This window comes from Catharus ustulatus, chromosome 31 (assembly GCF_009819885.2).
Source record: "Catharus ustulatus isolate bCatUst1 chromosome 31, bCatUst1.pri.v2, whole genome shotgun sequence".
Lineage (NCBI taxonomy): Eukaryota > Metazoa > Chordata > Aves > Passeriformes > Turdidae > Catharus > Catharus ustulatus.
The window spans coordinates 1,275,337-1,287,908 of record NC_046251.1 but is presented as its reverse complement, the minus strand read 5'-3'; the positions used below and the strand labels follow the sequence as shown (position 1 = coordinate 1,287,908).

Here is a 12,572-nt window from a genome sequence, read left to right as displayed (position 1 = left end):
TTAAATTCCCTTCTGTGCTTCAGAGCCAAATTTATTGCTGAAACCTCTCTCTGTTGTCTTTTTTTCCTTCTAATTTTACAATTTATTCTCTTTTTTTTTAATTTCTCAGATTTGTCCTCCCTCCCCAGGTGTTTGCAGGGGAATTCCAGGTCCCTCACTCTCTGCTACAATCTTTTTTTGTTTTCTGTGATTTTTTGTTTGATGTTATTCTGCTTTTTCCTTCCCATTTTATTTTTAAACATGATGCTGAACTGTGCACAGAGAGCTTCCCAAGGACTGAGATTTTCACAAATCCAACCTGGGCTGGTGGGGATGGGGAGGTTTTGCTGCCTCATCATTAAAAATTAAAAAAAAAAAAATTACAGAAGATTTAATTCCTTGAAATATCACCAAGGAATGCCACATCTGCACAGTTTTAGTACTGGAAAAACCTCCCAGTGGCTCCTAAAATTCCATTTCCAGCAGAGCAAAAGAAGGTTGGAAAATTCTCCTTGATCCCTGCAGGGCAGAAATCCCCCAGAAATCCCAAAAAAGCTCAAGGATTTTATCCTTGATTTGGGAATCCAAAAAATCCTCTTTGATCCCCTGCAGGGCAGAAACACTAAATTTTTTATCCTTGATTTGGGAATCTCCTTGATCCCTGCAAGGCAGAAATCCCCCAGAAATCCCCAAAAAGCTCAAGGATTTTATCCCTGATTTGGGAATCCAAAAATCCTCTTTGATCCCCTGCAGGGCAGAAATCCCCAAAAGGCTGAAGGGTTTTATCCTTGATTTGGGAATCCAAAAAATCCTCTTTGATCCCTGCAGGGCAGAAATCCCCAAAAGGCTCAAGGGTTTTCATCCTTGATTTGGGAATCTAAAAAATCCTCTTTGATCCCCTGCAGGGCAGAAACACTAAATTTTTTATCCTTGATTTGGGAATCTCCTTGATTCCTGCAGGGCAGAAATCCCACAGAAAATCCCAAAGGGCTCAAGGATTTTATCCCTGATTTGGGAATCCAAAAAATCCTCTTTGATCCCCTGCAGGGTAGAAACCCCAAAGAGCTAAAGGGTTTTATCTTTGATTTGTAAATCCAAAAATCCTCTTTGATCCCTGCAGGGCAGAGACCCCAAAGGGCTCAAGGGTTTTATCCTTGATTTGGGAATCAAAAAATCCTCTTTGATCCCTGCAGAGCAGAAACCCTAAAAGGCTCAAGGGTTTTATCCTTGATTTGTGAATCCAAAAAATCCTCTTTGATCCCCTGCAGGGCAGAAACCCTAAAAGGCTCAAGGGTTTTATCCTTGATTTGGGAATCTCCTTGATCCCTGCAAGGCAGAAATCCCCCAGAAATCCCGAAAAAGCTCAAGGATTTTATCCCTGATTTGGGAATCCAAAAAATCCTCTTTGATCCCTGCAGGGCAGAAACCCTAAAAGGTTCAAGGGTTTTATCCTTGATTTGGGAATCCAAAAAATCCTCTTTGATCCCTGCAGGGCAGAAATCCCCCAAAGGCTAAAGGATTTTATCCTTGATTTGGGAATCTCCTTGATCCCTGCAAGGCAGAAATCCCCCAGAAATTTCCAAAAGGCTAAAGTGTTTTATCCTTGATTTGGGAATCCAAAAATCCTCTTTGATCCCCTGCAGGGCAGAAACCCCAAAGTGCTAAAGGGTTTTATCTTTGATTTGTAAATCCAAAAAATCCTCTTTGATCCCCTGCAGGGTAGAAACCCTAAATTTTTTATCCTTGATTTGGGAATCTCCTTGATCCCTGCAGGGCAGAAATCCCACAGAAAATCCCAAAGGGCTCAAGGATTTTATCCCTGATTTGGGAATCAAAAAATCCTCTTTGATCCCTGCAGAGCAGAAATCTCCAAAGGACTCCAGGATTTTATCCCTGATTTGGGAATCGCCTTGATCCCTGCAAGGAAGAAATCCCCCAGAAATTTCCAAAAGGCTAAAGTGTTTTATCCTTGATTTGGGAATCCAAAAAATCCTCTTTGATCCCTGCAGGGCAGAAATCCCCCAAAGGCTAAAGGGTTTTATCCTTGATTTGTGAATCCAAAAAATCCTCTTTGATCCCTGCAGGGCAGAAACACCAAAAGGCTCAAGGGTTTTATCCTTGATTCGGGAATCTCCTTGATCCCTGCCAGGCAGAAATCCCCAGAAATCTCAAGGATTTTATCCCTGATTTAGGATTGCACAGAAATCTGGGATGGTTCAGTCAGGATGTGAGGAGGAAACACTCCCAGCACCGATTTCCCCAGCAGAAAGAAGGAGCGGAGGATACATACAGCCACGATGAGGAAATCCAGCCAGCACCAGGCGTTGGTGAAGAATTTCACAAATCCATAGGCACACCACTTGAGCAGCATCTCCAGGATGAAAATGTAGGTGAACACCTTGTCTGCATACTCCAGGATGGTCCTGATGGTTTTCCTCTGCTCGATGTAAATGTCCTCAAAAGCCTGGGGAACAACCAGGGTGTCTGGGGTTACAATAGATGGGATAAAATATCTGTTCTGTCAACATCTGTTGATGAGGCAGTGATCCTGATCTCTGTGGGAGATATTTTATTAATGGGGCAGCTGTTAAAAACCAGGTGGGGCAGAGTTGTTTATTTCCATTGGATATCTCCTGTTAATGGGGAATATTTTATAAACCACCTGGGGCAGTGTTCTTTATCTAATTAAATATCTCCTGTTAATGGGGAATATTTTATAAACCAGGTGGGGCAGTGTTCTTTATCTCCATGGGATATCTCCTGTTAATGGCCATGGTTTATAAACCAGGCAGGGCAGTGTTCTTTATCTAATTAAATATCTCCTGTTAATGGGGAATATTTTATGAACCAGGTGGGGCATTTTTCTTTATCTAATGGGATATCTCTTGTTAATGGCCATATTTTATAAACCAGGCAGGGCATTGTTCTTTATCTCCATGGGAGATATCTCCTGTTAATGGCCATATTTTATAAACCAGGTAGAACATTGTTCTTTATCTTTTCACAACCCATCCTTCCTCCATGAGTTTTTTTCTGCTCATGCCCACTGAGTCCCACTGTGGCACTGATAAAATTATTTCATCCCATTTGAGATGCTCCAGCCAGGGGGAAGAGCCCAACATTTCTCACCAAGATAAAAACTGAGATTTTGGAACACCAAGCTGCCCTTTTTCCACTGGATTTTCAGAGGAAAACCGGATTTCTCCACATCACCACTGGACTCCAGAGGGAAACTGCACCTTGTACAGGAGCACTGCTCCAGCTGAGCCACATCTGTCACTGCAGGAGGATGCAGCCACCATGGGATGGGACTGCTGCCAACACCCTGCCTGACGGGTGTCAGGTTGTACTCTGACTGTGTCAGGGTTTGGGGTTTGTTTCTTTGTAGTTCTGTATTTCTATTTTAATTTTCTAGTATAAAATTGTTATTCCTAATCCACATATCTTTGCCTGAAATCCCCTTGATTTCAAAATTACAATAATTTGGAGAGAGGGGGTTTACATTCTCCATTTCAAAGAGAGGTTCCTGCCTTTCTCAGCAGACACCTGTCCTCCAAACCAGGACACAGGGATTCATTCATTTATGGGATTCATTAATTTGTGGGATTTATTCATTTATGGGATTCATTTATGGGATTTGTTAATTCATGGGATTCATGCATTTATGGGATTCATTCATTTATGGGGTTCATTCATTTATGGGATTTGTTAATTTATGGGATTTATTAATTTATGGGATTCATTCATTTCTGGGATTCATTCATTTATGGGATTCACTCATTTATGGGCTTAATTCATTTATGGGATTTGTTAATTCATAGAATTTGTTCATTTATGGGATTCATTAATTTCTGGGATTCATTCATTTCTGGGATTCATTAATTTATGGGATTTATTAATTTATGGGATTCATTCATTTCTGGGATTCATTCATTTCTGGGATTCACTCATTTATGGGCTTAATTCATTTATGGGATTTGTTAATTCATAGAATTTGTTCATTTATGGGATTCATTAATTTCTGGGATTCATTAATTTCTGGTATTCATTCATTTATGGGATTTATTCCATAAATGATTTATTCAAATCAGACTGGGGTGGGTTCAATCTACAGTTAGAGATGAGTTAAATGTATAGATTTATATAAAATATATCAATCAATAAGAGAATTGGTTTTGTTGGGGTTTGTGGTGTTTGGGGGGTTTTCCAGCTTCAGTGATTTTGGGATTTTGGGATTCTGTGAAATCAAATTTACTTTTTTCCAGATCTTTACATTTCCAGTCAGATTTGAAGGCTTTGTTCTTAATTTAAACCAAACTAAAAACATTTTAAAAACCTTTTCCGACCTCAGTGATTCTGGAATTTTGTAATTCTGTGAAATCAAATTGACTTTTTCCGAGATCTTCACATTTCCAGTCAGACTAAGATCAGATTTGAAGGCTTTGTTCTCAATTTAAACCAAACTAAAAACATTTTAGAAGTTTTTTTTGGAGTTGTGATGTTTCCTCTGCTTTCTCCCCAAATTTCCTGCACAGAATTCAATTCCAGCACACACATTTCACTCACCAGAGCTCCACTGCTCAGCAGGATCATGAAGATGATGAAAGTCTCAAACCAATTGTGCTCCACAATTAAGAAACAAGTTTTCCTCAGGGTCCACCAGGACTTTCCCAGCCCCTCCTCAATATTCACCTGACAGCACTTGCAGCGCTGCATGCAGCCTGAAAAAGGAAAAAAAATAGGATTTGGGGTCCAAAAAATCCTTTATTTTATATTTATTATTTTATTATATATTTTTATATAATTTATTTTGTTAGTTTTATATAATTTATTTATTAGTTTGTTACATATTATATTTTAATATATATTTTTATTATATATATTTCATTATGTATCATTATATTTTATTATATATTATATAATATATTTTATTATGTATACATTATTTTAAGAATATGTCTTATTATTGTTTATCATTATTTATATATTTATTATTATTTATATTTTTATCATTATATATAGATTTCCTATTCTTTATTACCTCATTATTTCTTATTTTATTGTTTATTTTATTATTATTTTATTATTTATTATTTTATTATTTATAATTTATCATTTTACTATTTATTATTTAGAAATATCAATTCATTTATTCTTATTGTTATTCAATATCATTGAACAATAATATTTTTACTGAATAATAAAATTATTCAAAAATTTATTGAATAATAAAATTATTTTTTAATTATTATTATTTTATTCAATTCACACTGTCTAGAAGAAGTTTTGATGTCACCAGTATGAACCAAAATTGAATTTTTTGAGGATTTTAAGATGGTTTTGCCACTTCTGTGCCTGAATTAACATCAGTTTGGGAACAGATTTTTTTCTCTTTGGTGCTCTGGAGGAGACAAATGAAAAACTTGCTGATAAAATAACCTTGAACACAAAATGGATAAAATAACCTTGAACCATTTAAAGCATTTTTACCATGGGAATTCCTGGAATGGATTGGTTCTCAAAAGACACTGAGGGCAGTGACAGGAAAGGAAAAGTACTCAGCTGGAAAAAAATCAAATTCTACTCCAGAACCTCGAATTCTTGAGGAATTTTAGAAATTTTTTAGAATGAGAGTGGGGAGACCCTGGCCCTAAATAATACAGGAATTTATTTATTTATTATTTAAAATGCTATTATATTCAAATGAAACAGGAATTTATTTATTTATTATTTTAAAAGCTGTTTATTGTATCTAGGTGATACAGGAATTTATTTATAATTTTAAATGCTATTTATTATATCCAAGTAATACAGGAATTTTGTTATTTATTTATTATTTATTATTTTAAATGCTGTTTATCATATCCAAATGAAGCAGGAATTTATTTATTTATTATTTAAAATGCTCTTTATTATATCCAGTTGATACAGGAATTTTTTTGTTATTTAAAATGCTGCTTATTTTATCAAAGTGATACAGGAATTTATTTATTTATTATTTAAAATGCTATTTATTATATCCAAGTGATACATGAATTTATTTATTTCTTTATTATTTAAAATGTTGTTTATTTTATCCAGGTGATACAGAAATTTATTTATTTATTTATTTATTATTTAAAATGCGATTTATTATATCCAAGTGATACATGAATTTATTTAATTATTGTTTATTTTATCCAAGTGATACAGGAATTTATTTATTTATTTATTTATTATTTTAAATGCTGTTTATTCTATCCAAGTGATACAGAAATTTATTTATTTATTTATTATTTAAAATGCTGTTTATTTTATCCAGGTGCTACAGGAATTTATTTATTTATTATTATTTAAAATGCTGTTCCAATCTATTACAAACTTTTCACTGCAGATCATTTTAATTCATGACCACCAATCAATACTTTTACAATCACCTATCACAACTACAGACATCACATATTCACATTACAATTTTCCAATCACAAACTGTTACAGTTCAAGCTGGAAGTTGTTTTTCACTTTTCTTGCAGTGGAAAATCCTGAGATCTTTTCTCTTTTCAGCATTTTTATTTATCTGTGAAAATCTTTTTGCTTGGTAAAAACATTTTTAGTTTGAGGTGGATTTATCCTTTATAAGTCATAAAAACCCTTCCAACTTTTGGCCTTTTTAGTTACCCAATGAAATTAACCCAGAAATTATTTTCTTCTGTAAAAAACTTGCTCTCATTTCTATTCCTTCTTCAAATTCCACATTCCAAGATCTTTCTGCTCTGCACAAATATCTGTGAGATATTTCTGGGTGAGATTTTATTTATGTTTGAGATTTTTATTGATCTGTGAGATATTTATGTGTGAGATTTTATTTATATTTGAGGTTTTTATTGATCTGTGACATATTTCTGTGTGAGATTTTATTTATGTTTGAGGTTTTTATTGATCTGTGAGATTTTTTTCACCTTCTGTGAAGCAGGCATCAGGGTCCAGGTATTCCTCTGGAGCCTCCACAGGAACTTCTTCCACCTCAGGTTTGATATCGATGGTGCTGCCCTCAGAGGAGCTGCTCTCGTCCAGTTTCTGCAGAAAAAACCCCCAAATCAATAATCAATTCCCAATCAATAATCAATAATCAATTCCAAATCAATAATCAATTCCTAATCAATAATCCATTCCCACTCAATAATCAATTCCTAATCATTATCAAACTCCACCAGGACCCACTTTCTTAATCACAAAACCCTTCCAATTTATATTATATTATATTATATTATATTATATTATATTATATTATATTATATTATATTATATTATATTATTACATTATATTTTCTCCCTGTCAAGAGTGCAGACGACACACAGTGTTCTAAAATTCTAGAATTAATTTTTATCCCCCCCCCATCACTTTTCTGGACTAAACCCCTGGAATTTTTATCCCCACCTCTTTTCTGGATTAACCTCTAGAATTCATTTTCATCCCCACTGCACCCCTCCAGACCCTCCACCCTCCCCCACCTCCTTGCCGGACTAAACCCCTGGAATTAATTTTTATCCCCACTGCACCACTTTTCTGGACTAAACCTCTGGAACTTTTATCCCCACCTCTTTTCTGGATGAACTTCTAGAATTAAATTTTACCACCCCCCCCCCCCCCTTTTCCGGATTAACCTCTAGAATTAATTTTTATCTCCACCTCTTTTCTGGATTAACCTCTAGAATTAATTTTTATCCCCATCCCACCTCTTTTCTGTACTAAACCCCTGAACCTTCACCTCCTCCTCACCTCCTTGCTGGACTAAACCCCTGGAATTAATTTTTAACCCCACTGCACCCCTTTTCTGGACTAAACCCCTGGAATTAATTTTTATCCCCACCTCTTTTCTGGATTAACCTCTAGAATTAATTTTCACCCCCACTACACCCCCCAGACCCTCCACCCCCTCCTCACCTCCTTGCTGGACTAAACCTCTAGAATTAATTTTTATCCCCACTGCACCTCTTTTCTACACTAAACCCCTGGAACTAATTTTTATACCCCCCTCATCACTTTTCTGGACTAAACCCCTGGAATTTTTATCCCCACTTCTTTTCTGGATTAACCTCTAGAATTAATTTTTATCCCCACTGCACATCTTTTCTGGATCAAACCTCTGGAATTTTTATCCCCACTGCACCTCTTTGCTGGACTAAATCTCTGGAATTTTTATCCCCACCTCTTTTCTGGATTAACCTCTAGAATCCATTTTCGTCCCCACCTCTTTTCTGGATCAACCTCTAGAATCAATTTCCACCCCCACTGCACCCACAAGACCCTCCACCCTCCCTCACCTCCTTACTGGACTAAACCCCTGGAATTAATTTTTATTCCCACTGCACTACATTTCTGTACTAACCCCCTGGAATTTTTATCCCCACCTCTTTTCTGGATTAACCTCTAGAATTAATTTTTATCCCCACTGCACCTCTTTGCTGGACTAAACCCCTGGAATTAATTTCTATCCCCATCTCTTTTCTGGATTAACCTCTAGAATTCATTTTTATCCCCACTGCACCTCTTTGCTGGACTAAATCTCTAGAATTAATTTTTACCCCCCCCTCACCACTTTTCTGGACTAAATCTCTGGAATTAATTTTTATCCCCACCTCTTTTCTGGATTAACCTCTAGAATGATTTTTTATCCCCACCTCTTTTCTGGATTAACCTCTAGAATTCATTTTCACCCCCCACCTCTTTTCTGGATCAACCTCTAGAATTAATTTTCACCCCCACTGCACCCCCCAGACCCTCCACCCCCTCCTTACCTCCTTGCTGGACTAAACCCCTGGAATTAATTTTTATCCCTCCCTCACCACTTTTCTGGACTAAATCTCTGGAATTTTTGCACCTCTTTGCTGGCCTAAACTCCGCGAATGAACCTTTAGTCCCACCCCATCTCTTTGCTGGATTAACCTCTAGAATTAATTTTTATCCCCCCCTCACCACTTTTCTGGACTAAACCCCTGGAATTTTTATCCCCACCCCACCTCTTTTCTGGATTAACCTCTAGAATTAATTTTTACCCCCATCCCACCTCTTTTCTGGACTAAATCCCTGGAATTAATTTTTATCCCCATCCCACCCCTTTTCTGCACTAACCCCCTGGAATTTTTATCCCCACCTCTTTTCTGGATGAACTTCTAGAATTAAATTTTAACCCCTGCCTCTTTTCTGGATTAACCTCTAGAATTAATTTTTAACCCCCACCTCTTTTCTGGATTAACCTCTAGAATTAATTTTCACCCCCACTACACCCCCCAGACCCTCCACCCCCTCCTCACCTCCTTGCTGGACTAAACCTCTAGAATTAATTTTTATCCCCACTGCACCTCTTTTCTAGACTAAACCCCTGGAATTAATTTTTATCCTCACTGCACCCCTTTTCTGGACTAAACCCCTGAAATTTTTATCCCCACCTCTTTTCTGGATTAGCCTTTAGAATTAATTTTCATCCCCACTGCACTCCTTTTCTGGACTAAACCCCTGGAATTTTTATCCCCACCTCACCTCTTTTCTGGACTAAACCCCTGGAATTAATTTTTATCCCCACTGCACCTCTTTGCTGGACTAAATCTCTGGAATTTTTATCCCCACCTCACCTCTTTTCTGGACTAAACCTCTAGAATGAATCTTTAGTCCTGTTCCCATCTCTTTGCTGGACTAAATCTCTAGAATTAATTTTTATCCCCACTGCACCACTTTTCTGTACTAAACCCCTGGAATTCATTTTTATCCCCACCCCACCTCTTTTCTGGACTAAATCCCTGGAATTAATCCTTATCCCCACCTCACCTCTTTTCTGGACTAAATCTCTGGAATTTTTATCCCCACCTCTTTTCTGGATTAACCTCTAGAATTAATTTTTATCCCCATCCCACCTCTTTTCTGTACTTAACCCCTGAACCTTCACCTCCTCCTCACCTCCTTGCTGGACTTAACCCCTGGAATTAATTTTTAACCCCACTGCACCACTTTTCTGGACTAAACCCCTGGAATTAATTTTTATCCCCACCTCTTTTCTGGATTAACCTCTAGAATCAATTTCCACCCCCACTGCACCCCCCAGACCCTCCACCCCTCCTCACCTCCTTGCTGCCGTCGGGGTCCGTGTCGCTGCTGAAATCCTCGGTGTTGAGGTTCTCGAAGTCGGACTCGCCCACGGCGATGGGGACGCGCACGGTCAGGTTGGGGTTGTTGATGAAGGACATGTGGTCCTCGTCGATGATGTACTTCTCCACGCTGCTGCCGATGCCGCTGGTGGTGCCGTTGCCGTTCTTCTGGAAGTCGATGTCGCGGTGGATGTCGGCGCCGGTGTGGTTGGCGATGCAGTTCACCTTCTTGTCGTAGAGCTCGTCCAAGGGTTTCACCTCGTCGGCCTCGCGCTGTTTGAAGTGAGCCTGCATGAACTCGCGCACCTTGGCCTTGGTCCAGGCGATGCCTTTCTTGATGCGGATCACCGAGATCTGCAGGTTGTTCATCTCGCCGTCGTCGTCCGTGGCCGCCAGGTTGTCGGCGCTGAAGGAGCTCAGCAGCAAGGCCAAGAACAGGTTCAGCACCTGGAAGGGAAGGGGGGATGCTGGGGTGATGTTTGGGGGGTTCACAAAGCGGCTCAGAGTGCTGAGGAGGCTGCGGGGATGGGTCTCAATGCTGCTGGAAAGCAGTGCTGGTGTCCCCAAATTCAAAATCAGATAGTGTGTCCCTTAATTCAAAATCAGCTCCTGTGTCCCTAAATTCAAAATCAGCCCCTGTGTCCACAAATTCAAAATCAGCTCCTGTGTTCCCACAAACTCAAGATCAGCCCCTGTGTCCCTAAATTCAAAATGAGCCCCTGTGTTCCCAAATTCAAAATCAGCCCCTGTGTCCTCACAAATTCAAAATCAGACCGTGTGTCCCCAAATTCAAAACCAGCCCCTGTGTCCCTAAATTCAGAACCAACCCCTGTGTTCCTAAATTCAAAATCAGCCCCTGTGTCCCTAAATTCAGAACCAGCCCCTGTGTCCCTAAATTCAAAAACAGACCGTGTGTCCTTAAATTCAAAATTAGCCCCTGTGTCCTTAAATTCAAAATTAGACCCTATGTCCCTAAATTCAAAACAGCCCCTGTGTCCCACAGATTTAAAACCAGCTCTGGTGTCCCCAAATTCAAAATCAGATAGTATGTCTCCAAATTCAAAATCAGCCCCTGTGTCCTCACAAATTCAAAATGAGCCACTGTGTCCCGAAATTCAAAATCAGACCGTGTGTTCCCAAATTCAAAATCAGCCCCTGTGTCCTCAAACTCAAAATCAGCCCCTGTGTCCTCAAATTCAAAATCAGCTCTGGTGTCCCATAAATTCAAAATCAGACCGTGTGTCTCCAAATTCATAATCAGCTCTGGTGTCCCAGAAATTCAGAACCAACTCTTGTGTCTCCACAAATTCAAAACCAGCCCCTGTGTCCCCACAAATTCAAAATCAGCCCCTGTGTCCTTAAATTCAAAATTAGCCCCTGTGTCCCCAAATTCAGAACCAGCTCTGGTGTCCCCACAAATTCAGAACCAGCTCTGGTGTCCCCAAATTCAAAATCAGCCCCTGTGTCCCCATAAATTCAAAATCAACCCCTGTGTCCCTAAATTCAAAAACAGACCGTGTGTCCCTAAATTCAAAATTAGCCCCTGTGTCCTTAAATTCAAAATTACACCCTGTGTTCCCAAATTAAAAACCAGCCCTGGTGTCCCCACAAATTCAAAACCAACTCTGGTGTCTCCACAAATTCAAAATCAGCCCCTGTGTCCCCACAAACTCAAAATCAGCTCTGGTGTCCCACAGATTCAAAACCAGCTCTGGTGTCCCCAAATTCAAAATCAGCCCCTGTGTTCCCACAAACTCAAGATCAGCCCCTGTGTCCCTAAATTCAAAATCAGCCCGTGTCCTCAAATTCAAAACCAGCCCCTGTGTCCCTAAATTCAAAAACAGACTGTGTGTCCCCACAGATTCAAAATCAGCCCTGGTGTCCTCAAACCCAAAACCAGCCCCTGTGTCCCCACAAACTCAAGATCAGCCCCTGTGTCCCTAAACTGAAAACCAGCACTGGTGTCCCAGAAATTCAGAACCAACTTTGGTGTCTCCACAGATTCAAAATCAGCCCCTGTGTCCCTAAATTCAAAACCAGCCCTGGTGTCCCCAAATTCAAAATCAGCCCATGTCCCCAAATTCAAAATCAGTCCTGGTGTCCCAGAAATTCAGAACCAACTCTGGTGTCCCCACAAATTCAAAATCAGCCCCTGTGTCCCTAAATTCAAAACCAGCTCTGGTGTCCCCAAATTCAAAATCAGTCCCTGTGTCCCCAAACTCAATATCAGCCCTGGTGTCCCATAAATTCAAAATCAGACCGTGTGTCTCCAAATTCAAAACCAGCTCTGGTGTCCCCAAACTCAAAAGCAGCCCTGGTGTCCCCACAGATTCAAAATCAGCCCCTGTGTCCCTAAATTCAAAACCAGCCCTGTTGTCCCAGAAATTCAGAACCAGCTCTGGTGTCCCCACAAATTCAAAAACAAGTTCTGGTGTCCCATAAATTAAAAATCAGCCCCTGTGTCCACAGAT

At 39.2% G+C, this 12,572-nt stretch overlaps 1 protein-coding gene across 1 annotated transcript in view; it reads right to left on the bottom strand.

Annotated features, from left to right (window-relative positions):
- The window catches only part of LOC117008989 (sodium channel protein type 8 subunit alpha-like), a 76,047-nt gene that overhangs the window by 22,010 nt on the left and 41,465 nt on the right, over window positions 1-12,572 (bottom strand). Inside the window, 4 exon segments of the mRNA XM_033083134.2 lie at window positions 2,270-2,443; window positions 4,546-4,700; window positions 6,918-7,035; window positions 10,078-10,548. Coding sequence (XP_032939025.1) covers window positions 2,270-2,443; window positions 4,546-4,700; window positions 6,918-7,035; window positions 10,078-10,548 — 918 coding nt within the window.